The 25,091-nt window shown below is 46.8% G+C and overlaps 2 protein-coding genes across 14 annotated transcripts in view; both read left to right on the forward strand.

Moving 5' to 3' along the window:
- Tmem108 (transmembrane protein 108) overlaps nucleotides 1-3,352 on the forward strand; it is a 297,680-nt gene extending 294,328 nt beyond the window's left edge. For all 13 annotated transcript variants that reach the window (XM_021727548.3, XM_021727550.3, XM_021727549.3 and 10 more), the window contains one exon: nucleotides 1,461-3,352. In XM_021727548.3, coding sequence (XP_021583223.2) covers nucleotides 1,461-1,583 — 123 coding nt within the window. In that variant the 3' untranslated portion in view covers nucleotides 1,584-3,352. The remainder of the gene's footprint in view (nucleotides 1-1,460) is intronic.
- A 1,881-nt stretch (nucleotides 3,353-5,233) lies between these two features.
- The window catches only part of Bfsp2 (beaded filament structural protein 2), a 67,966-nt gene continuing 48,108 nt past the window's right edge, over nucleotides 5,234-25,091 (forward strand). The window contains exon 1 of the mRNA XM_021727576.3: nucleotides 5,234-6,438. Coding sequence (XP_021583251.2) covers nucleotides 5,950-6,438 — 489 coding nt within the window. The 5' untranslated portion in view covers nucleotides 5,234-5,949. The remainder of the gene's footprint in view (nucleotides 6,439-25,091) is intronic.

The following is a 25,091-nucleotide window of genomic DNA, read 5'->3' on the forward strand; positions in this document are numbered from 1 at the left end:
TCCTTTCTTTCTCTCCTTTCCTGCCTTGGTTGTTTTCTAAATAACCTTCTTTCTATGCAGTGACACATATGATGTGGTTCACCCAGGGCACACTCTTACTTTGGAAGAACTGTAAACCAGTGGACCACATTTCAACCTCCAAACCCCCTCAACCCAACAGCAAGGTGGACAAAAGGGATTTCTGTCCCCTCTGAGTGCCGCCCTGTTGTCCTTTACTGCAAGGTGACCCGGGCCACCCTCCTCAGCAAAGTCCCACCTGGGAAGGATCTTCTTGTCTCCTGAAAAGATATTTTATCAACAGTGGAGTTTCTTCTCTCCTTGTGATCCATGAAGCAATCAGCCCTCCTCAAAAAGCATCGATGTTTTGTTTAAAAATAAACTACAGAGAATTAATTGTGGCTTCTTAAAAAAAAAAGATATTTGTGGGCAGATCTAGCATGAGCCATTATACCTTAAGTCTTCTCTTGAGTTCATTTGCCCTGAAATGGCTCAGAGGGTCTTAGATTTCACTTGTTTAGTGTTGGAATAAGCTGTGGCTTTTCTTTCTTCCATTTTTCTAAATGAAACAATTAATTTCCAAGCTGTCAATTCTGTGAATATAATAATTATCTCAAAGTTACCATAAGTGCTATATTCATTGCCTCAATTTTAGTGTTTATATGTGTCCCAAATCTGGGACAATGGGACAAAATGGGTTAATACCTGCACCTGAATCTGAGGACAGCCCTTTAGCAACCCACAGGTGTGGCAATCCTTCCTGATTCTTCCCTGCCAATGCAATCATATTGCCTTCTGAGCAGTGGATTGCCTATTGCTAGGCTTTCCTGCTCCTGGGATTGAGCAGACAGGGCTTGAGCATTTTCCCTGACCATCTATTATACAATCGCACAGAGATTCAGGTTCCCTGAGCTCAGCTTCTAGCTATAAGCTCAGCTTCTAGCGCCACAAAAAACTGGGCAATAATCCTGAACAGGCTCTGAGAGGGTCAGGTGGAGGAGGAGAAATTGAACATCAAAGACTCTGATGGGTGACAGGAGAGGAAAGAAGTGAGTAGACATAGGTGCGTTCAGGAAGGAAGAGCAGAGACGTCTCCCAGAGATCTATGAGAAAGACACAAGTAGAGTCTGAGGTCCAAGTGAACCAATGTTTGCCCTTGAAGGAAGCAAGCCATGCACACGATATCTGTCCGGCACAGTGAGCCCCTCTAAGACTTTGTCAAGGAAAGCAGTACCATCTCTGGCAACCTTAGGGTAGGGGTAACTCAGGAAGCAGGAAGCCTTTTTTGGAAGTCGTTAGAAAAAAAAAATCTGAAAGAACAGCAGAGAGCACTCTGCGCCCCCGCCTTGGCAGTAGAGGTGACAAACGCATACCAAGTGATCCTGAAATAAATGTTCCTCTGTGTGCATTTGTTTGAGAACACCTTCCCCAGCTCACAGCATCTCCTCCCTCTCTCTCCCCAGGACCAGCTCTCAGAGCCCCGGTCCCCAGCCAACGGCGACTATCGAGACACGGGGATGGTCCTCGTGAACCCCTTCTGTCAAGAGACACTGTTCGTGGGAAACGATCAAGTGTCCGAGATCTAGCTGCAGCAGCCTTCACTCTGCCGTTCCCTATTTTTCATCTCTAAATGATAAATATACAAATATATATATATTATAAATATAACCTTTGTGTAACCCTGACTTAATGAGAAACATTTTCAGCTTTTTTTCCTAAGAATTGTCAACATCTTTTTTATAAGTGTGGTTTAAAAATCAGAAAAAAAAAAAAAACTTTACAGAATGACCCGTGGCTTTATAAAATAAAGGTATTTCTAAGCAAAGCAGTGGCATCAGTTGCTTCTCTTGATAACTGTCTCTGAGCCCTCGGGGAGTCGCAGGAGCCCGGGCAGGTGAGGGAAGAGACCGACCTCCTGGACAAGCAGAATGCTAAAGTGGTCAAGGGCATCGTCTGTTGCCCGATTCCTAAAGCTCTGGTTCCTTAGATTCGAGACCCGTCTCCTCCCTCCTCATGTGCACATGCGTGAAGGGGACTGGGCCACCCAGGAGGAGCACGAGGTACAGCATACTCAAACCAAAGCAGGAAAAGCGAAAATGTCTTCACCCTGGAGGACAGGAACCCTGGGGACTCTCGGTGACACCACTGGATGTCAAGTTCAATGCCACCCATGTCGTAGGCGGAGGCAGGAGCCGACCACACTCAGGAGATCCGAGGAGGACGTGGAAGCATCCTAAGGCGCCTGCCCTGTGATCACCCCGTGGGTGCTCCCGCCAGGCCAACCACAGGACCTCCCGTCCCTGGAAGCCCCACATCTGCATCCCACAATGTCGCCTCTTCTCTCAGGGAGGGTGTAGGCACAGGTCCCAACCCTGGAGCTTTAGAACCCTCGCCCTTCCTTAAGGATCAGATGTTCATTGGGGTTTTCTCCAAAAGTGATGATGGTGTTGTGTCCCAAGGAACAGGTCTAAGGGCTTGCCACTTTTGAAACCTTCCTCCTGCACTCCTAAAGCAAACCAGATTGCCAAAGCCAGCCACTTGGGAGAAGCCAGAAGCTGGTTCCGTCCACCCGCAGAGGTACTGCAGACCCTCTTGCCCCTTGGGCCCAAGGATCTGCTATGGGCTCTTCTTTTGCCCTCCTTTCTCTCTCCTGCTCCCTGCATCCCGCCAGGCTGCCTCCGGACTCCCACGGTGCCCAGAGACCAGCACCAGTGAGGCTCAGACTCTCAGCCACACAAGAGGGGCTTCCAGAGGTGGCCGCTTCTCTGATATTTTCCTAAGAGTGGCTAGAAGAGAAGAGAACTGCTTTGACGCTTCCTTTCTCTAAAAAAGAAAAATAGTTTGATAGTCTATTTTGAATATAGATGTTCTTATAGGCAGATTGGGAATTGAAATTGAATGTCGGTTCATCCGTTTGTGTTGTTACTTACTGTGGTCTTCTTACCATGACTTTCTCCTTCCCACCCACGTTGCCCTTTTTCAAAAAAAGCAAGATGGCCTTCGAAAATGTGTGTTCTCGATGTCTGTATGAACCTCCTCGACCCGAGTTGTGTGGTCTCTCAGCCCCCAAAGGAGCAGGTTAAATGTTGCCCTGAGATTTGTTTTTTCTGTTACTGTCTATGTTGTTCTCTGACCTTAACCTTCTCATGTTTCTTTAGCTATTGCATTGACTATATCAACGTGTGTGAGTACATAGAGTGAGAAATCTGTTTGTAAAGTAAAATTTATATATAATATATGTAATCAAGGATACATATGTTATATATACATTTGTGGATGTATGACTTATTTTTCCGTACCCACAGAATTCCGCTACCATGGATATATAAATAAACTTATTTTATTACCCAAAGGATTAAGTCGCTAATATATTTTGCCTTCTTTTTCATCGGGAAATAACTTTCAAGTCTCGCTTATACGTGTCCATCTGTGTTTTTTAATCTGCTTGCACGTGAAGTTGGGTTTTGTGAGTATGATGAGATAATAGGATGAGCCGTGTGTCATTGGGTAAAGTGGGTCCTTTAGAACATGCTTGTGACTTTTCCAGAGGAGAATCCTCTCTCTTAGGGTCTCTGGGGTGGGTGGGTGGTGTCCATCTGGGTACCTTCCTTCCCCATTCTCCACTCTGTGGATTTATGGTAAATATCCTTGAGTCAGAAAGACCTGTAAATTAACCTGGCAACTGAGTGTTATCATTTGGTGCAATAACAGTGCCTGAACATGACACCTTTGCCAACATTTTAATGAGTAGCTTGATCCCTTCAGTTAGCCTGGTAGGTACATCCTGGAATTGATAGAGTACAGATCCTCGGGACCCAGCCAACATCACCTGTAGCAGGAGGATGTCATTGTGATACAGTCTCCAGTGCACCATGGGCCCTTCTTGTGCGCTGCAGGGATGCCACACCCAAATAAACCAGGGTCCTATAGGCCTTGACTTATCCAGAGGGCTCCTCCATCTGTTAATCAAATAGCAAACATTTGCATTTATAAAGTACCTTCCATGTCATCTCAAGTAGACAATGTGGAAGGGGGAAATGAAAGAAAGACAGAAGGAAAGGTTATGGTATCCTAATCACACAGAACGTTCTGGTAGGCAACCAGATTTCTTTTTAAGAGAGAGAGAGAGAGAGAGAGAGAGAGAGAATTCTTTAACATTTTTTTTTTTTTTAGTTATTGGCGGACACAACATCTTTGTTTGTATGTGGCGCTGATGATCGAACCCGGGCCCTACGCATGCCAGGCGAGCGCACTACCGCTTGAGCCACATCCCCAGCCCTTTATTTATTTATTTTTTAATGTGGTGCTGAGGATCGAACCTAGCACCCACACATGCCAGGCCAAGCACATTACCGCTTGAGCCACATCCCCAGCACGCAACCAGATTTTTTTTAACACCAGAGAAGGTCCTAAATAAGTTCCTGGAATAGGAGTCAGAAGAAGCCTTCTCAGCTTAGCTCTGCTACTTTCTGAACAAAGGACCTTAGTCGAGTCACTTCAGTTCTCAGGGTCCTTATCACATAGGGGGACAATAGCCAACTGTAGACAGGTGATCATGAGTTGTGCAGGACACAGCCCGAATAGCCACACATGTCAACTCATCTTCTAAGGTAGAATTAAGATTTCAGTGAAACAAAGATGGAATCAGGTATAGCACTGGAATGGAATTTGACTTCCTTCCTCTTGTCTCACCTGAGGCACATTTCCACACTTCATCAATATCCAGCTCTACGTTTGGGCCATCTGGTTTTTCCAGGGCAAAACTTCAGTGCAGTGATTTGTAAGTCCATTTTGTCATCCCTGGGGCTGGAGGCACCTTTCTGATCCTCTGGAAGGGACTGGGGTGTCAACCTTGACGGCATGACTTAGTGACCACTCAGGGTAGGAACTAGAACCCAGAGGATCCCACCAAATCCTAACCTGGAGCTTCCTCGGAGACCTTACCAGAAATCACTCTCTTGGTTGTTTTTATTTGTGAGTTTTCAGATAAATGGGGAAATGGCAGCGTGGGGGACAGACGGAGCAAGCAGGTGTCCAATACGTGGGATCTAAACTTGCTCAAGAGCCCATCAGAGGGGCTGGAATTGTGGCTCAGAGGTAGAGCGCTTGCCTAGCATGTGGGAGGCACTGGGTTGGATTCTCAGCACCACATATAAATAAATAAATAAAGATCCATTGACAACTAAAAAAATATTAAAAAATAAAAAAGATCAGCGAGTCTGAGGAAGTGAAGTCCAGAAGGTCAAGCAGAAGGTCAAGTTCAGACTCTTGGAGGGCAGAGATGAGAATGAGGAGAGGGACCTGAATCAGGGAGGGACCTGAAACTGCTGCTCTGGAGCTGAGAAGCAGGGAAGAAGCAGCAGGCTGCCTCCTGTGGGGCTGGTTCCGGTCCACTCTCCACTTCAATCAACTGTCAGGTATTTGTGCATCTTCCCCCACACCAGCACATGTAGGAAGGTGGAAAGCATCAGAATTGGCTCTGAAACACCTATGTAGAGTCCTAGCTTGCAGCTGAAATCTGGGGAAAGTGATCTTTACACTTGTGATTAGAGGTCCCTGGGCATCAGTTTATAACCTGTGAAATGGGGTGGCTGGGGGGCCTACTTTGCCCTCTGTCCGGTTGTGAGATCAACAAGCCCCGACGAGCTGCCCCCACAGCCTGCACTGACCCAGCCTCCCCCAACACCAACAGAAAACTCTGGGAGGTTGGGCACCTGACTCCGCATCAGAGAACGCATGAGCGCCTTTCTGCACGCAGCCCTGGGCAGGGCCCATTGCTCTTTCAGCTCAGTGAATGGTGGAAGCTCATGGAAGGCAGCAGACAAAGAGCCCCCCCCCCCGGGGTAGGGGAGCTTCCAGAGAGGCCCATGACCAGGCCACAGGGCTGCTGGGGCTGGAACCCAAAAGCCACTGGACTCTAACCCTGCTGGGCGCCGCAGAGGCAGAGGAGGGATGAGTGAGAGGAGGGTGGTGGTGGACTCGCCCGCCGGCACCAGCTCCAGCATGCCCCTCCAGAGGCGCAGGACATCTTTCAGGGGGACACGATCATCATCCTCCCTGGACAGCCCCCCAGCCTCCAGGACCAATGTCATGGGCAGCCTCATCCGCACCCCTGGGGTCTATGTAGGGACCACGCCCAGCGGGGGCATAGGTGGCCTGGGTGCCCGGGTGACCCGCCGGGCCCTGGGCATCAGCAGTGTGTTCCTGCAGGGCCTGCGGAGCTCAGGCCTGGCGGCGGTACCTGCTCCGGGCCTGGAGAGGGACCATGCTTCTGTGGAAGACCTAGGGGGCTGCCTGGTGGAGTACATGGCCAAGGTGCACGCCCTGGAGCAAGTCAGCCAGGAGATGGAGACGCAGCTGCGGATGCACCTGGAGAGCAAGGCCAAGCGTTCTGGGGGTTGGGGCGCCCTCCGGGCCTCCTGGGCCAGCAGCTGCCAGCAGGTGAGTACCAGGCCATGCCCAAGGGCTGGGCAGATAGCTCTCAGAAGGGGATGCTGAGGGCAAGGGGAAGGGTTGTGGGTGCTCTGAGGCCAGAAAAACTGGCCACAACACCCACACTTTCATATTAAAAACGCTAATGGTCACACGATGAGGACATTGGGCCCTCATTTACTGAGACTTAAAGGGGCAGGACCTGCTAGTTCCAGCTCATGCACTTCTTTCTGGAACATTCAAAGCCATGCTGTGTGTCGAATCACCATTGATTGCATTTTTTCAGATGGAAAAACTAAGGCATGGAATTTGGTCATAAGCTAATAGGGAGATGGAGCTGAGATTTGAAGCTGAAGATCCCCAGCTCCAAAGTTGCCTTTGTCCCATTACCCTGAGCTGCCGCTATTGAGAAAGGGCTTTTACAGTCTTCATCTGACTGAATACACTGAATGAATGGGTATTAAAAACTATGAATAAATGGACATGTCACCACTGGTGTGTGGCCGGGTAATGCTGAGCAGATGCCCACAGGGACTCTCCATCAGCCTCCTGCTCCTGCCCCATTTTGCTCTGCAATTGCACTGTCCAACAGAAATATGAACCACGTCAATAATTTATGTTTCTATTACCTACAGTAAAAGAAAGGAAAAAGGAACAGGTGAAGTTAATATTAGTATCATATCTGATTTAACTTAGTATATCCACAATGTTATTTCAATATGTAATCAATAGGAAAAATATTAATGAGATGGTGTGGATTCAAATAGAACCTTCTAGAGAAATGGAAATGTATCTGTATCATCCAATCAGCCAGCCACTAGCCATTTGTGGAGAGAGAGCACTGGATATGTGGCTAATGAGACTGAGGAATAGAAGTTTTTATTTTATTTCATTTTTGTGACTTTAAATAGCAACATGTGACTAGTGGTTATCTTACTGGATAAGGCAGGATGCGGAGGTTCCCGTCTCTTGCTTGGTGGCCCCGGCTTTCCTGCCCTCCAGGGTGATTTCTGCAGAGCATGGCGCTCATCCATCACGTCTGCCTGCAGCCTGAGGTTCTAATGCTGAACTTCTGCCAGCACTGCCTATCTCAGCTGGGCTCTCTGTGGGTGGCTGTCTTCTTTGTTCCTGTCCCTTCCCCAAGCGCTGGCCTTGGGATCCCTCTGAGCTAAATCAGTCTCTAATCCTGTGACAAACTGCTAACTCAGACACTTTGCCCCCTGGGGCATCATGCAGCCTCCCAAGAGGTCACAAACCATTGGTGTGTGGCCGGGTGATGCTGAGCAGATGCACACAGGGACTCTCCATCAGCCTCCCGCCCCCATCACATTTCACTCCACAATGCTGCTTCTTTGCTGTCACCAGCATCTGAAGGACAGCACAGTACACACGATATACAACATTGTCCTCTCAGGCTTCCCCGGGGCTGCTGTTCCACTCCCATCCACCTGGGCTGTGAGAGAGAGCCATCTTAGAACATTCTGGAGCCTTCTCTCTGTTGGGACAAAGAGGTAGCTATTCCTCCAGAGTGTCCACAATAGTCCTGATTCTAAATGTGGTGCCCTAGCAGCCATTAGAACACCCAGATATTCCAGCGTGTCAGCATCTTCTGGACGAGCACATGTGGCCACACAGACATGCCCAGAGGAACCAGGCACTGCAATACCGAGGTTAGGATGTATGGCCACAAAACCTACTCACGCTGAATAGATGCCGACTTGCCTGGCTGAGGCCAGCTATAGAAAGAAGTTTTTGCAACTTACTCCACTGCTCTGGACCTCAATTCCCTCATCTGCAGAGTGGGTGTAATAATGCCTGAATAATCCAGCAAATCCATAGATAAGCAGACTAGAGACTGGAGAGCTGTAAAAGACCCTCGATGACAGAACAGCACAGAAGGACTGCAGGCCAAGACTTTCGACCTCTGGCTCTAGGGCTCAGAATCCCCCAAAGGAGTCATGTTCCTCTTTAGTACCCATAAATGAAGTCCTATATGTGAATAGAGACCTATGATTTTTCTTTTTATTTTTTGAACATGGACTTAAAGATATAGTTAGCCAACCTAAAAAAAAAAAATGGAGTTATTTCTGCCTTGCTGATCTGCCTTCTAGTTATTATAAAGCTCAATTCCATCAAAAAAGAGCAAAAGAATACTCGGCATACCATAAATACACATGATTTTTCCAGCCAGCCCCCAGTCCCTGCCAGGCCTAATGGAGAGCCCACCCAGAGCCAAGTGACCTTCATGAAGTGCTGTTGCCTCCTCCCTTGGGGATCAGAGGCAGCCACGTTGCGCTCAGTGCTCCCAGCCTCCAGGAATCCAGAGCTCCCTCACTGACACTTCTGGTTCTGGACCGCACGTTCCAAACTCTGACCCTCTCCCCTTTGTAGCCTCCTTTTCTCCATCAGCAGCCACCTCCTGCCCAGCCTGTCTGTGTAGAGGAGCACTTCCTCCTTCCAGCTCAGACCCCAGGCGCTCAGCTTTCCTGGTCCTCTTTGCCTTCACCAGGCCCACAGCACAAAATCTCAAAGCAAGTTTCCATTCACCGCCCTGAGCCGGCTGAAAGGTGGCCAGGCACCTGGAGAAAAATCCCACCTACTCCTTACAAACAGCCTCCAAGAGGACCTGAATCCCCCAAGAGCAGGTCAGAGGACATCTGTTTCCATGGCACTGTCTCAGACCAGCCTGGAAGCAATTTGGGAGGGAAATTCAGAGCATTACCTGTATAGATGTGTTTCAAAGGAATCTGTTTTCAGAGAGAATCCAAAAGGGTTGGGAGGAAGCAGACTCTGCCTCCCCTCACCCTCCTCATCCTCCTCACCCTCCGGAATCAGAAAGTTGCCAAAGCCATTCTGGGAAGGGGGGCCACCTCTGTCCTGGAATCTCCTACTACCTGCAAGGAGACAATGGATGGCTTTCAGAAAAACAAGAAAGAGGGCAAGAGGGGAAGGAATGGGTACTATGACTGCAGAAAGTCACGACTCAGAAAGCAACACAAAACTTAGGGACCAGGAGGGCACCACCCACCTTGTCAGAATCAGCAAAGTGTCCTGGGGCGGGGAATCTTCTCCAACCTTGTCACTACCTCTGTTTGTGAGGTTTGGATGGTCATCCCGAGGGACAAGGCTGGCTTCCCAGGAGCCGTGAGTGCAGTCCCACAGGACCCAGTTCTCACAAGGGCCACACTTGGGTCTTGATGGCTCTGAAGTTGCCATCTTGACATTGTCAACAGTTTCATCTTTAACTTGTGTTTTGTTGACTGAAGCCACACACCGTGGAGACCGTGTGGGAGCTCCTGCTGGCTCTCATCCCCTTCTGGTTCTCTGGGATAGGTTCTCGGCTGCCCATTCCCCTGCCTCCTGAAGCACCAGCCCCTCTAGAGTGGCATGTGGCTCCTGGGGGTGACACCAGCTGGAGAGAAAAAACAAACCTCTTGGGCACTCTGATCCAGGTCTACAGGGTGGCCTGGAGGTTCTAATGCTTTGGAGGTCAACATCTCTTCAACTGTCTGCCACCAGAACAGCCCAGTAGTTGGTGAGAAAGATAACCCAGCAGCTGGTGGGCTGTACACATGATGGAGCAAGCCCCCGGGTGTCCACAAGGGTCTACCTGAGTATCTCCAAGCCCAAGAGAGCACAGGTTTAAATAGCAAATAAAATCATAACAAGAGCCAGAACATAAAGCAGTGTATGGTGGTGCACACCTATAATCCAAGCAACTTGGAAGGCTGAGGCAGGAAGATCAGAAGGTGGAGGCCAGCCTGGGCAATTGAGTAAGACCTTGACTCAAAATTAAAAAAAAAATAGAAAGGGCTAGGGATGTGGCTCAGTGGTAGCGCATACTAGGGTTCAAACCCCAGTACCAGGAAAAAAGGGAAAAAAAAAAAAGAAAGAGACCATGAAAGAAAAAAAAAAACTTTATATTTTAATTGTCCTTTTGTCCTGCTATTTGAATAAGGGGCCCTGCATTTTCATTTTGCCTGGAACCTACAAATCATGTAGCCAGTCCCGGGTTCATATCATATAAAATGTCTTTTCAATTCCAAGCTTCTCTCTCTCAGGTCCTCAGCCGTGTTAGCACCGCCCTGTCCTTTCTCCCACTCAGCAGTGGAAACAGATGGGGAAAAGTCCCAGGTGATGGCCCCCAGGAAGACCTGGACACCCTCCCCACGGCTCAGGCAGAAGGTGGCCATTTCCCTCCTGGCCTTGCTCTTGCCAAGTGAACGATGCTGATAATAAGCTCTGTTGGCAACCCCAGGCCTTTCCTTCTCCAGTAGGCTAAACACAAGCTTGGAATGAGGCCATCTCCCTGCCCGGGAGCTACAGAGGGAAGGACAGAGGGACAGCAGGCACGCTGTGAGTCCCAAAGCAAGAGGAAGCAGCCAAGGGCCAGGCAAGGACAAAGCTGCAGGGGGAAGAAAGGGGACCACAGAGGCTCTCAGTGGAGGAGCGGGACGTTGGCCATCTCGGGAGGACACAGCAGCTCACCCCTCTGCCAGCCAAGACTGTCAGCCCAGGCAGGGGAAATCAAAATGACAGAAAGGCACAAGGGCTAGAGTTTCAAATGGGCCTGACAGGACTCGCTCTCCTGCTGCTCACACCCCGTCTCTGTCCCTTGGCAAGGCAGCTCATACTCTGCGCATTTATTTGCCAAATTGGGGAAACTGCTGGAAACTCAAGTAGCTTAGATCAGGGCTAGGTTCTCCCCCACAGAACCTGTGGCCCTAGAATGTATTTTTGAAACCCACCAATGGGGTGGGGTGTAGCTCCGTGGTACAGTGCTTGCCTAGCATGCATGAGGCCCTGGGTTCAATCCCCAGCACCTCTCTGGGAAAAAAAAAAAAAAAAAAAGAACTAATTAATCCTACCCATAAAGGTCATTGTTCATGATTGACAAGCTGATGGCCGTGAAAGGAAGCAGGGGGCCGGGCAGAACAGGACTGAGCTATTTTTGTACCTGCATAAGACTGAATAGGTTTCTCCCAGACAAAATCACCCAGGGGATTTCTTACTAACTGCAGTATGTTTAGCAGAGCAGAACACTATAGTTTGGTTAGAAATGTAATAACAAAGAAGAATATATTCAGGAGACTTTGTTCGTAGGGAGAGAGATGAATAAATTTGGAAGAAATAGTTTGATAGGGCAGAGAGGGACAGGCAGCAGTAGGCTGCTCTCAAAGGTGGTTGCTAAACTGTTTTGCGAGGCAGCAGGTGTCTGGGAATGAGGAAGACGCTAAAGGAGGAAGGAAGAGCCTAAGCCTGGCACTCAAGGCCTCGTTTCCCGCCTTTCCCATAGGCTGCACTTCGCCACCCTTGACCCTCTTTAAATATCTTAAAAGTTGAGTTTGGAGTAATGAAAAACAGGCAGGGGTGCTAGAGAAGATCCCAGGTTTTGAAGCCAGACAGCCCCAAGGTCAAACCTAGGCCCTGACCTTGAGCCAAGTTCTTCATTGATCTCTCTATAGCTCAGGTTCTCATCAGAATAATTACGATATTTGGAGATGTCATTGATTTGATTTAAAAAAATATATATCTCTAAGGAGGACACAGTAGAGACCTTCTGCAGAAATTAGGTATTAGGATTGAGAAAAGGATATCCACTTTCTCCCCTGCTCTGTAACCTTGGTCAGAGGTAGTAGTCTATGTGATTAGACAAGAGAAAGCAATGATGTGAGAATTGGAAAGAATGAGGGGAAATCTTGATCTTTCTGGAAAACCAAGAGATATGTAGGTAAAAACTATATAATAAGCAATAAGATGATTGAGTAAAGTAGCAGGTTCCAAAAAACATGTCAAAAGTCAATGATGTTTATCTGTATAAACAAAGATACAATTGAAGAGGAATTTTCACTTGGGATAGCATAAAATAAAATGAAATGCCTCTGAATAAACTTTTTAAATGTCCCAAATCTCTATGAGACAATAGCAAAACCCTCCCAAAAGACTCAAAAGTAGTCTGGAACAAATGGAAAGAAATCCCATGTGCTCAAATAGAAAGACTCATTAGCATAGAGAGAGCAAATTCTCCCTAAACTCACTTATAAATGTAATGCCCTTAGAATTTTTTAAATTTCATCTTTCTTTCCCAGAGCTAAATAAGTGGAGTATAAATTCTATTTATAAGAACAAAGGCAAGCTGGATTGTGGCTCAGTAATGTAGTGCTCACCTTGCACATCCAAGGTGCTGGGTTTGATCCTCAGCACCACATAAAAATAAATAAATAAATGTATTTTAAAAAAAAGAACAAAGGCAAGAGGAAGGAGAAATTAAAAATGATACAAAATCAAGAGGAAAGACACTAAAACATACTAGTCTCTAGAACTATTTCATTTAGAAGAAGATAGGATGCCCAATGAAACAGAATAGAAAATCCAAAGGCAGGCGCCTTTGCATGTGGAAATGCACTTGTTGATAAAGACAGCATTTGAGGCCAATGATGGATACATGGTCTCAGATAAGTGACATTCCAACAGTTAGATAGTCACAGGGAATATAATAAAACTGGATCCATCCCATGCTGTATGCTAGAATGGATTTTAAGCATATCCTAGATTTAAGTGTTAAAAGGAAATACATGTAGAAATATATGGTGAATTTCTTTATAACCTGCAGATTAAAATTCAAAATCCAGTAGCAACAAGGAAACATATTGATAAATTTCATTACCAAAAATTTAAAAAAATGTTTGCATTGCAAAATAATACCATAAGCAAAATTAAAAGATAAATGGCAAACTAGAAACAATATTTACAACTTTGAAGACAAAGGGTTCATATCTCTATTTTATAAATAGCATTTAAAATTTGAGGTTAAAAAGAGTTATCAGAACTACTTATAAATAGATGAGCAATATGAAAGGTTGACATAAAAATAAAGGAAAAATTCTCTGGATGCTCAACTGGCATAAGAGAAATTTTAAAAACCTATCTGAGATACCAGTTTCACCTCTCAGATTGTCAAAACATTAAAAGCATGTCCACCTATTGTGTGTGTGTGTGTTTGTGAGTGAGTGTGTGTGTGTGTTTGTGAGTGTGTGTGTGTGTGTTTGTGAGTGAGTGTGTGTGTGTGTGTGTGACTCTGGGGAAACAGACATATTTTTGCCATGCTGACAGGAGTAGAAAATGATACAACCCCTATGGAGAAGAATTTGGCAGTATGTAGGCAAATAATATAGGCCTTTATGTGGAATTTGACCTAAGAATCCTACTTTGAGGTCTCTCTGCCAATGATACATTGGCAAAAATCTGATAAGAATGTTCATTTCAATCCTATGTGTAATACCAAGAGACTGGAAGTGATCCAATTGCCTATCAGTAGGGATACTTCCCTGCAGATGGGAAATCATCCATATTATGCAGTGATTCTTTCCAGAATCTCCTACTGAGTTAAAAGACAAGTTAAAAGGGAGAGTGTGGACTTTACCCCTTAAGAAAGAGGAAGAGAGCCAGGCATGGTGGCACAAGCCTGTAATCCCAGAGGCTCAGGAGGCTGAGGCAGGTGGATTATGAGATCAAAGCCAGCCTCAGCAAAATTGAGGAGCTAAGCAAGCTCAGTGAGACCCTGTCTCTAAATAAAATGCAAAATAGGGCTGGGGATGTGGCTCAGGAGTCGAGTGCTCCTGAGTTCAATCCCTGGTAGAAGGAAGGAAGGAAGGAAGGAAGGAAGGAAGGAAGGAAGGAAGGAAGGAAGGAAGGAAGGAAGGAAGGAAGGAAGGAAGGAAGGAAGGAAGGAAGGAAGGAAGGAAGGAAGGAAGGAAATGTTTTTAAATGATTACTTAAAAGAGGAGGGAGTAAATAAATGGAGGGAAGGAGGAATGGACACTGGAGTTTTTAAATTTATCTTATGTGGAGATGATTTGGGAGCCATAAAAATATTTTACATAATTGTTAAGCAAAATTAAATCTTAAGCAAATCCTAAAATATCAAAAATAAAAGGAAACAAATAAATCCAATGATGTATCAAGTTGATGGTGTAATTACACAGAGAAGAACTATTCAAAGTGATGATTTTAAACCACAGTAATTTGTCTGTACATCCCCAAGAGGAATGTATAAGAGAACTGGGGGCGAGGGTGCTTAAGTTTTCAGGGATCACAACGTTGGCAGTAGCACTGGTGTTTTTCTGACACGTGTGTGTGTGTGTGTGTGTGTGTGTGTGTAGATGTATACTGTAGGATAAAGTGAAAGAATCATTATATTTGTGTTATTAAGAACTGAGAATTTAGTGTGGGTGAATGGAGATACCATTGAAAGACTGATTAATTTTCATGGCAATTCTTTAGTCTGGGATTTAAATTTGGATTTATCAGTATAAACCTGTGATGTCTGTGATCATAAAAATAAAAAATATACCTATTTCCAAATCTGAACCACTGAAGAGATCTAGAAACGATGAAAAGATCTAGCAGCAATGGCCAACCGATTGGCAGTGGACAGTTTTAGCCTCCAATTTTGGTCTCTAACAACCATGTTTCATGAAAAGCTGAGTTTCTTGGAGAAGTGGCTGAATCCATGTTTGGGGAACCGTAGATGTACAAGATGAGTCTGGAACATTTTGTTATACCAGAAAGCAAGGAAGCTGTCCAGAACCACTAGAGTCATGTCAAAAGAGACAGAAATCAATCCCAGTATTCCCACTATCCAAAGATGGTTCCGTGGATATGAACTGGGTGGAGCAGTGGCACATTTCGGTAATCCCAGAAACTTGGGAGTCTGAGGCAGGAGAATTGCAAGTTTGAGGCCAGCCTCAGAAACTTAGCAAAACCCTAGAAACTTAGTGAGATTCTGTCTCAAAATAAAGAGAACTTGGGATGTACCTCAATGGTAAATTACCCCTGGGTTCAATCTCCAGTGCCCTATTAATAATAATAACTGGAGTGGGTCAAAACACATCAAATACATTTTAATCCATGAATTCAGTATAAAACAAAAAGCATTAATTAATCACCTTTGTAGTCTGCTGGGAAACCAGCTCATTACTTTGAAAACTGGTAAATATTGAGGAAGAATTAAATATTTTTCCTCACCTACAGATGCATCAGGTGGGGGAAAAAAAAGAAATAATTGAAGACATCATTGTGTAGAAGTATTACAACTAATAAAGAAACATTATTAATCTTTATGATTTTATTAAATAGAATTATAACATCACCACTTTGCAACCATAATAAAACCTTGGCTCCAGATCATAAAAAAATCATTGAATAACTACTAACATCACAAAAAGAGACCAGCAGGCATCTGTACCTTGCTGATAGAGTACAAAAAAAAACACCTAGGAAACAGGCTTGGGGGAAAAAAATCAAAACTAAATGTGACTAAGACTAAAGATTAAACTACTAATTTATAGAAAAATACAAAGATCAAAACAGAGATGAAATGAGCAAAACACAGACTTCAAGAAAATCTACAGAATAAAAGACTCAATTTTTTCATGCATAAAAATTGCCAGGGGAAGGAGAAAAATGGAGGGAGAAAGCTGTAAATTCAGAGACCAAGTTGATGCCAACCCACGGAGATGTTCTTTGTCTGGATCACTATTCAAAGTGTTAAAAAATATATTAGACCAAGGAGGGGAAATGAACATCAAATGGATATTTGATGGTATGGAAGAATTATTAATTTTTAAATATGACCATGTTTGTGAAGTTATAAATTTTTAAAAAGCATTTTTTTATATAAATGAAACAAAATAAGTCACACGTTTACATTCGTGGAACTGGGTGATGGGCCTATGGGGGTCCATTCTTTCTTTTTATATGGGTTTGAAATGTTCTGCATCAAAACAAAGATAGAAGACCTTCTTCATTGGGTTGGTCCATGGGTATTAAATGAAATAACCTATATATATCACTGGTGCATAATCAGTGACAAATTCAAGGTTATGGAATTGAGTGAACTTGAAGATACACACCTTGGGTGAGGAGTCGCATAAACAGCCGTGTTTCTCACATACAGTCATGAGTTCAACCCACACAGGCTGCAGGCATTCTCAGAAAGAGCAGGAGGTAGAGGAGGCTCAGGTGTAGAGACTGACTATGGATCCAAAGAGCATCCCTTCAGACTGAGGCCCATCGTGGACCAAGGATGAGGAGTGGCCACGGCAGGGCAGCCTACAGCTGTGTCCCTCCCCTATTCCCAGAGCCTGGCACTGAGAGGTAATACAGGGCACATAGCAGGTGTCCAACCAATGTCTGCTGTGAGAGCTGAATATGGAGCTACACAGGCTCAAATCAAATCCAACCTGAAGATGGGGGGTTGTTGGGGGGGGTGTCTTCTTTAAAATTCCAGACCAGAAAAGAAAGGGAACAGCTTCAGCATCTAACGCCCCTGAATAACTGGGCAATCCTTTGCAGTTGTAAGAAAAGAACAAGAGAGCTCGGTACATACTGATGTAGAATAGCACCAAGGTGTAGGGGTGGGTAAAAAGCAGACCACCAAACCGTGCCTGTGTACTCCCACTACTTGGGTTTAAGAAAAGCCACAGTGGAAGGGCAGCATACATGGGGGAAATAGCAGTGAGGGATTCAGGGAGAGGGCCGGGTGCCTGAGACGTGGCTGCCTTTGGCTACATGCTCTTTGGCACTGTTAGAACATTTAGCTTAAATAAAATATGTAGCAATAAATAAAACTCCTGACAGCAGCTTATTACTAGTGGTGATGTTAGGAGGTGGACCCTGCCAGGTCCAGAACAGGGAAGCCCTAGTAGCCTCAAAGAACCTTCCATGAGCATCCCCTGGCAGGAGGGGAGAAGACCCTTCCTCTCAAATCAAAAACCCAGCAAAACTCAACATCCATACACAACAGCGGTAGCTCCTGCTAATGGGCCACCCTCTCCAGAAGAAGTAAATTAAAACTTAATCCAGGCGGTTGGCACAAGTGTCGAAGACAAAGGCTATGGTGGCTCTTTCTGGGGAATTTCTAAAAGGAGGGCTGAAGTGCAGGGTCCCCCAGGGAGCCCCTGCAGGGTTCATGCTGAAGTCGAAGTCTCAATTTAGGCAAATAAAACATCATTTATGGTCATCTGGCTGGGGGAATCTCACATAAAGACTCATTTATCTGGTTGTAAACGAGCCAGTGGAGCCGACAATCACAGATGCATTATTCAGCAGAATCGAGAAGCTATTTGAGTATTATGAGGAGGTAATGAAAAGAGAGAGACAGTTCGGCCACAGCCCCGACCGGCTAGGGAAAACAACTTGCAATTTTTATTTATTTATTTCATGGGCCAATGAATCACCATCTGAACAAGTCTCGGGGGTGGGGGTGGGGGTGGGAGTGTGCAGAGAGGAATGACACTAGGCAGGCTCTGGGCACCGTTTCACAGAAAACAATGCGCTGTGCCCGAGCTCTGGGTACCCACCCCTGCCCAGCCCAGCCCCAGCCACCTGAGCCCTGAGCTGCAAAGAAACGACCCCAGCTGCAGATCTCACTACCTCTTCCTCATCTTCTTCCCACCCCCAGGTAAGACCCCCTCCTTCAGGCCTGCTCCCAGCCAGCTCTGGGGACAAAGGTTCCCTGATACAGGAATCTTTCTGCCAACTGACTAGAACCTTGTCCAGTCCCTTAACTTACAAGAGCTTAGGTTCCTCTGCCTAAGGAAGGTGTAGACATCCCTCATGAGTAGTGGGAGGAGTAAATGAGACAAGGAGGTGGATCCCTGGGGCCTGTCAGGGGCTCACGGGTGTCAGCTGGTGGTCTCCAAGTAGCAGCACCTGGGAAATGAGTGGCTTTGGTGGTATTTCAGACAGACTGCAGGTGCGAGGGAGGGAGCAAGCCCAGGCCAGGAATCACCTCCAGGGGCAGCTATGCAAAGGCCCTCAATTCCCAGGTGCAGTGTTGCTAGATCCAGTCACCCCCAGAGTCAGCTCAGGGTAGGATCTTGTTAGGTTGCCCAGTCTGGCCTCAAACTTGCGATCCTCCTGCCTCAGCTTTCCGACTCACTGGGACTGCAGCTGTGCACCACCAGACCTGGCCACCTGCTAGTTTACTTGCTGTGTTTTCTGGTCCTCAGAACAGTGTATGGAGCTACCTAGCATGATGGGGTTAGTCAGCTCGGGCTGCTAGAACAAAGGACCCCAGACTGGGAGCTTCAACAATAGAAATTTATTTCTTGCTTGTCTGACACGGCTGGAAGTCCAAGATCAAGGTGTGGGCAGGACTGTCTTTTTTGAGGCCTCTCTCCTTGGTGCATAGATGGGGCCTCTTCTGCAGGAGCCGTCCAATGATCTCATCTCTGTATATGTGTCCAACTTTCTTTTTACAAACACCCCAGTCACACTGGATTAGAGTTCACCCTCTTGACCTCATTTTAACTAATTACCCCCTTGAAAGACCCTCTCTCCATAAACAGCCCCATTTTGAGATACTGGGGAGTTATGATATGGGTGGGGACACCATTCAGGGCATAACCCCCATTTTATAAAGAAACTGAGGCCTCCAGAGATTAAGTCCCTCACTGAGTTCATGCTCCAACCAGAAACAATTTGGTGTGGTTTCGACCGCCAAAATATTACTTAAGAGCTTCCTATTACAGGCCAGAGGGGCCTGTCCCAAAATGCGTGGGGCTCAGCAGGACCACTGTCTACTTTGACCTCCTTCCGTCTGGTAAACTGGATCAGCACCAGCAAAGAGCCTCCCCAGTGGGTTCAAATCTAAGGGTTGTGCCTCCTTTCTGTCCCCTTCTCTGCCTCCTTTAGTTTGGAAGAAACTGTCAGAAAGGAGGATTGATCCTCATCCAAACTCAGCTGTGGCTGGAAATAACTGCTTGAATTGGGACGCAGGAGGCCCGGGTGGCTTCCAGGTCACCAGAGAGCACAAGACTGGGGCTGGAAAGCTTCATGGCCTTGCTGCCGGGGAGGAGCGGCCTCCCTGGGGATTTCTATTTTTTTTTTTTTTCCTTTTCAGTGATTCTAATGCTCAGGAAAAAATATGCTGAGCAGTGGGCCCTTAAGGCAGGATGTCTTTATCTGTGTAGATTCAGAGATTCCCCAAGGTGCGTGGCTCCAGCTACCGGAAGCCACTCCACCACCAGAGGTGGTCACCTGCCTATGAGGGAGAGGCCTCTACCCCCGCCCCACGACACCTACATCAGGTTGGGATCCCTGTCCCCCACAGGGCCACCATCTCCCACCAGCACCTGGTTTCCTGGGCAACTTGGAGAGCTAAGGGATTCTTGTAGGAGATGAGGCCACACCTAGTATCAGGGACCCCAGATGCTAAATCCCGTGGGTGCTGGGGCTGAGGGGTGAAGCATGTGCCTCTTAAATCCCACCAGCCAAAGACCACTGAGAACATACTTATGGGGGCTGGGGATATGGCTCAAGCGGTAGCAGGCTCGCCTGGCATGCGTGCGGCCCGGGTTCGATCCTCAGCACCACATACCAACAAAGATGTTGTGTCTGCCGAGAACTAAAAAATAAAGATTAAAAAAAAAAAACATACTTATGGAGGGAAGGGGTTGGGTGGGCAAAGTCAGGCTTGGCTTATTAGTTTGTTGTAGCAAAAGAGAAAAATATGGGGCAGGTGCAGTGGCACACACTGTAATCCCAGTGGCTCAGGAGGCTGAGGCAGGAGGATCATGAGTTCAAAACCAGCCTCAGCAACTTACCAAGATCCTAAGCAACTCAGCGAGACCCTGTTTCTAAATAAAAATATTAAAAAGGTCTAGGGATACGGCTCCATGGTTACGTGTCCCTGGTAAAGAGAAACATGGGCAGAACCTGGTGTCCTTGGGAGGAGGAAACAGGAGAGACTTGTGAGGATTGAGTTCATGCTGGGTGGTTCTGGAAGGAAAGGTTGAAGAAGTGAGGGTTTGCTCTGCATTGGATGCCGGCAGGAAGTGGGGTGGGCTGGATGACTGGGGATCTTACTGGAATTTTCCCAGGAGGCCTGAGGAATGGGGGGGGGGGTCATAGAGCCGCCACCACCGGGAAGCCACGTCGCTCGTCCCTAAAGGCCGGCTGGAAGAGGGCTGTGGGGTTTCCGTGGTTGATAATGTCCTTGCCTCTTGTTCAGATCTAATCACAGCAGGCCCTTGTCTCTGTCCCTTTCTGCCATGATCACAGGGCAGCCTTGTCTGATGGTGGCCCATACTCTGTGCGTGTTCACATGCAGGTGAGCGGGGCCTCGCTGTTGGCTGCCAACTCTCAGGCTGTGAGAGTTCCTCACACCAAACCAGGTTCCTCGGCCTCCTCGCCCACAGTGTGGCAGGACTGAGGACACAGAACTGATATGCAGGGACCTCTCACCTCGCAGGGCCACGAGGGTGGCCACAGTCTGAGGTGGAGTCCTGGGCCCACTGTGCCTCACAGGTGCTGAGAAGGGCTCACCCTCCTGCCCGTCCCCTTCCTGCCCTGCAGAGCCTGTGCCAGCGCTCACACACATGAGCAGCTCACAGGTAGAACAGAGCCAAGTCCAAGCCAAGTCCTTAACAGAACAGGCCCTGGCCTGACTACAAACCCCCTCAGATCCTGTTCCTTCTCTATAAATTGAGGGAGAATAATCTCTATTTCATAGAATTGTCACAGAGGAGCTCAAGGCAAGCTGGCTTTCTCCAGCTCCCAGGACGGTGCCTGGCACATCATAATATTTAATCAATAAATATTGATGAAATCAACCAAAAGACATGCCCAGCAAAATCGTAAAAGGCAGCTGTGTCTGCCTCCTAGGGCTGCCATGGCAATGTGCCACCAACTGAGTGGCTCAAATAACAAAATTTATTCTCTCGTAGTCCTGGAATGGAGTTGAAAATCAAGGTGTCATGGAGGTGGGTCCCCCTTGAGGCTCTGAGGGACAATATGGTCCACACAGCTCTAACTCCTGGCAATGGCTACAAGTCCCTGGTGGTGGTGGTCCTGGCTTGTACCCACAGCCCCCACCCCAAGTTCTCTCCGTGTCTGTGTCCAGATGCCCCTCTTCTCATAAGGATGTCAATTGCATTAGAGTAAGATGACCTCATCTTAACCTGAGTTACACTTGCAAAAACCTTATTTCCAAAGAAGGTCATATTCACAGGTCCTGGAGATAGGACTTCTGCTAGTCTTCTAGTATCTGACCTGTACTGGGAGGTGTTGGAGGGGGGGAGTGGGGAGCAGTGTTGTTCTGTTCTGTTCTGATTTTCAACATTTTGTTCTATTTTCTCAAAATCTCCTTAAAAAGTTTACAGAAAAAAAACATTGCTTTTTCACCTGACCCTCTTCCTTTTGCATTTGAAATCAGATCCTACATCCTATTTAAACCACATGGGACTTGGGGTTCAGAAAGGAAAGTCATAATACAGAAAGCCCTGGAGAACGCTACTCATGTAGTAGAAGCACAGCAAATGTCCCTAAATTACTGTGTGACATTGTGACAAGTTATCCTACCTCTCTGAACCTTAGTTTCCTCAACAGGTAAACGAAGGGATTAGATCTCACTGACATCTTTCTGCAGACACAAAGGAAATGGACCAGATTCCCTTTCATGAGTCTGGCAGGCACATGAAATGGATCCTCTTCATGGACATGGACTCCCAGGGTAATTAATTATTTACCCTGAGACAAATCCTTTTCCCTCTGGGGCTCTTCATTTGTAAAATCAAAGGGTAGAATTCTCTGACCTCTCAACCCTTTAGATAGAGATAGTTACCAGGGGTATAGTGCAGTGGTAGAGTGCTTGCCTAGTATGCACAAGGCCCAGTGTTCAATCTGAGAGAGAGAGAGAGAGAGAGAGAGAGAGAGAAACCCTTCCTGAGCCCATTTCTCTAATCCTCATCAGCTCAGCTGGGTGGCTGTTGAGGGCTGGGAATGTTCAGGACACATGGGCCTCCTCCCCATCCCTAAGCATCAGGTGGTGGCCTGTGCCCCAACATTGATGAAGCAATAGTTCTATCAGCCAGAATATATCCCCAGTGTTGCCAAATGAGGGTGAGGGGAGAAATCACCTAGGCAAGGGTTTACTAACAATAAGCAAAGTCCACATCTGATCCAACCTCACAAAAACCCAGGTTAAAATAAACCAACAAACAACTGAGATTTCCAGCTTGGACGACCCGCTGCATCGTGTCCCATGTGTAGCTGGTGCTGAATACCTCTGAACATTCTTTCCCCTTTTGGACACATGACCATGACAGCCCAGGTCCCCCATGGCCATCATTCTCAGTCTACTCATTCCGTTGAGGGTCCTCAAGAGCAGAGGTCTGTTCCCATCATTCCCGAACCTAACGGGTACTTAGCACAATGCCAGATATGAAGTACAGAAGGGAGGCAGGAAGGAAAGAGAAGATGGAGGGAAGCATACCATGATAGCATACCACAGCGGTGACTGGTGCAAGAGACAGGACCTAAAGAAGTGAGTTCAAACTCTGGCTTCGTCATCCACCAACCTCGTGAGCTTTACAACAAATCCCTTTACCTCTTTGAACTTCAATGTTCTTGTTGCTGAAAGCTCGGTCCTTGTCCCCAGTGCCAATCCAGTAATGAGGGCACAGTTTTGAGAAAATGGAAAAAGAAAGTTTATTGCTTTGTTAGCAAAGGAGAAACACAGGAGACTCCTGTCCCAGTGGCTGTGGTTCTGCCCATCAGCCAGAACAGGGGGCTTTTAAAGAGGTGATTCAAAGGCTTGTTCTGTCCCCTGTGTTCTCTGTTGGAATTGTAATTCACTTGTTAATTTGGGAGATAGTCACTTCTGAGATCTTCTGGTGCCATCCCCAAAGTCTGGATTACTTCCTGTGATGGGTGTGTACACAGGGACAGATAACTCTGCCTAGGATGGGGAAGAAAGGTAATCCTGTTTCCCTTGAGATCAGGGAGGGGGAGACATCAGGGAGGAGCCGGGAGAGAAGAAGAGAAAGAGCCATGTCCACTTTAAAAATAAGTCACAGTGGCACAGCAGCAAGGGCCATATTCAGAGCATTAAGTGGACACTGTGACACTCTAATTTGTAAAATGAGGGTAATATTTCATGCCCACAAGGTGGTTGTGGGAATTAAATCAAATAATTTACCTGAAGCACCTAGTATAGGGGCCTGACCATGGTGAGCACTCAATTAACTGTGGGAGTAATTTGTGTCCTTATTTGCAATTGTTAAAATAATCATAATCACACAGGGCCCTTCTATCACCACCTACCCTGCAGTATCTCAGGCATTTGCCCAACAGCACATAGGGGTGGGACCTTGGTGTCCCTCTTTGTGGTAGCAATCCCAGAGCTGCCTCCAAGCCCCTTGGTGGGGGAGTCCCAGGCTCCTATCTTTGACCTGGTTACCTTTGCAAGTGGCGCCACCTGCTGGCTGCTCCTGGACTGGTCTTGCACCCCTAGGTTGCCCTCCAACCCTCCCCTGCAAAAACGTTGTTAGTGTCAAGTCTTGGATTCCTATAATCATCTTCTCACTGCCAGAGCCTCCTTGATCTTGGGAGGGAAGCCACACAATTCTCACCACCCTGCAAATGCTCTTTGGTATCAGAATTTCCATGACAGCTCCCAATTTCCTGAGGATTATAAATCAACCATAAAATTCCTCTCTGCCCTAAGACTTTACATAGATTAGCCCAGCATAGCTGTCCCTATTCTCTGCTGCTGCTGCTATTAGTGACAGAAGAAATCCTCCCAAAGTCCCCTCCCTCCTTTGCTTTTTCAGTTGTATTTCGTGTTGCTTTGGGTGTTTGGAACAGAGATGGGGTTTGGAGTCAGGGGTCTTGAGTTCCAGTCTTGGTTCACCAAAATACTTTGACCAGCTTCCTAATCTTTCCATCAGCCATCAGCTAGCCTCCTCCTCTGCAAAGGAAGGAGATAATTACACTTGCCCTCAGCTGCGGTCCTTTTGAAGCTTAAGGGGAAATCACAGGAGCAGGAAAGGCTTTGTCAGTGTCAGAGTCGAGGCCACACGCCTCAGCCAGTGTGTGTAATTAGTGTCACACGAATTGGCCCTGCCTCCGCCCACACCAGCAGCACCAAGTGTGACATTTGTCATTGTAGATACTACGGGGATGACACAGAATTCGCTTTTATTCCATTCCCCTATGTGACACTCAGTGTGGCTCTTCTATGCACCAGGTCCTGTGAGATTCGAATATCAAAGTGCTAAGGTTCTCAGACTCTGGGCTGTAGGAGTCTAAAGGGGATTACGAGTTAACACAGTTAACACGTCCACACAGTGGTCCAGCCCTGTTAAGTGCCTGCGACGTGCCAGCACAGTGCGGGCTGTGTGTGATGAATGTCAACATGCATCGAACAGCAGGGACTCATGAAGTCAAGTTATAAAGGCAGCTTTGGTCTGAGAGTGCCCTCTCCCAGGATCTCATCAGACTGCTCAGGATGAGGCAGATCCTGCATCTTGGTTTCTGGATAAAAGCAATTCCATGATTTTTCTGATCCACAGTAGGTAACTAAAAATTCTACACTCTCACTTTAAGTCACAAAACACAGTCCCAATTCAGGAAATAGAATATCTGATCAATACCTTCTTCAACACAATCAAACCTTATTTTCACCCCCTTCTGCAGAGTAGGCCTAATGTCTGGGGAGGGGTGATATCAGCTAGGTTTTCTCTTTGGCTGTTCTTCTCAACCCCATTTCTCTGTTCTTTGCTGTATTTAACCCAACTACAGTCTAAGCAAAAAGAGGGAGAGGACAAGAGGGCAGGAAAGTTCTTCCTTGGTAGACACGGCAGTCTGGGTCTGGC

The sequence above is a fragment of the Ictidomys tridecemlineatus genome, chromosome 3 (genome assembly GCF_052094955.1).
Source record: "Ictidomys tridecemlineatus isolate mIctTri1 chromosome 3, mIctTri1.hap1, whole genome shotgun sequence".
In the NCBI taxonomy this organism is placed as follows: Eukaryota; Metazoa; Chordata; class Mammalia; order Rodentia; family Sciuridae; genus Ictidomys; species Ictidomys tridecemlineatus.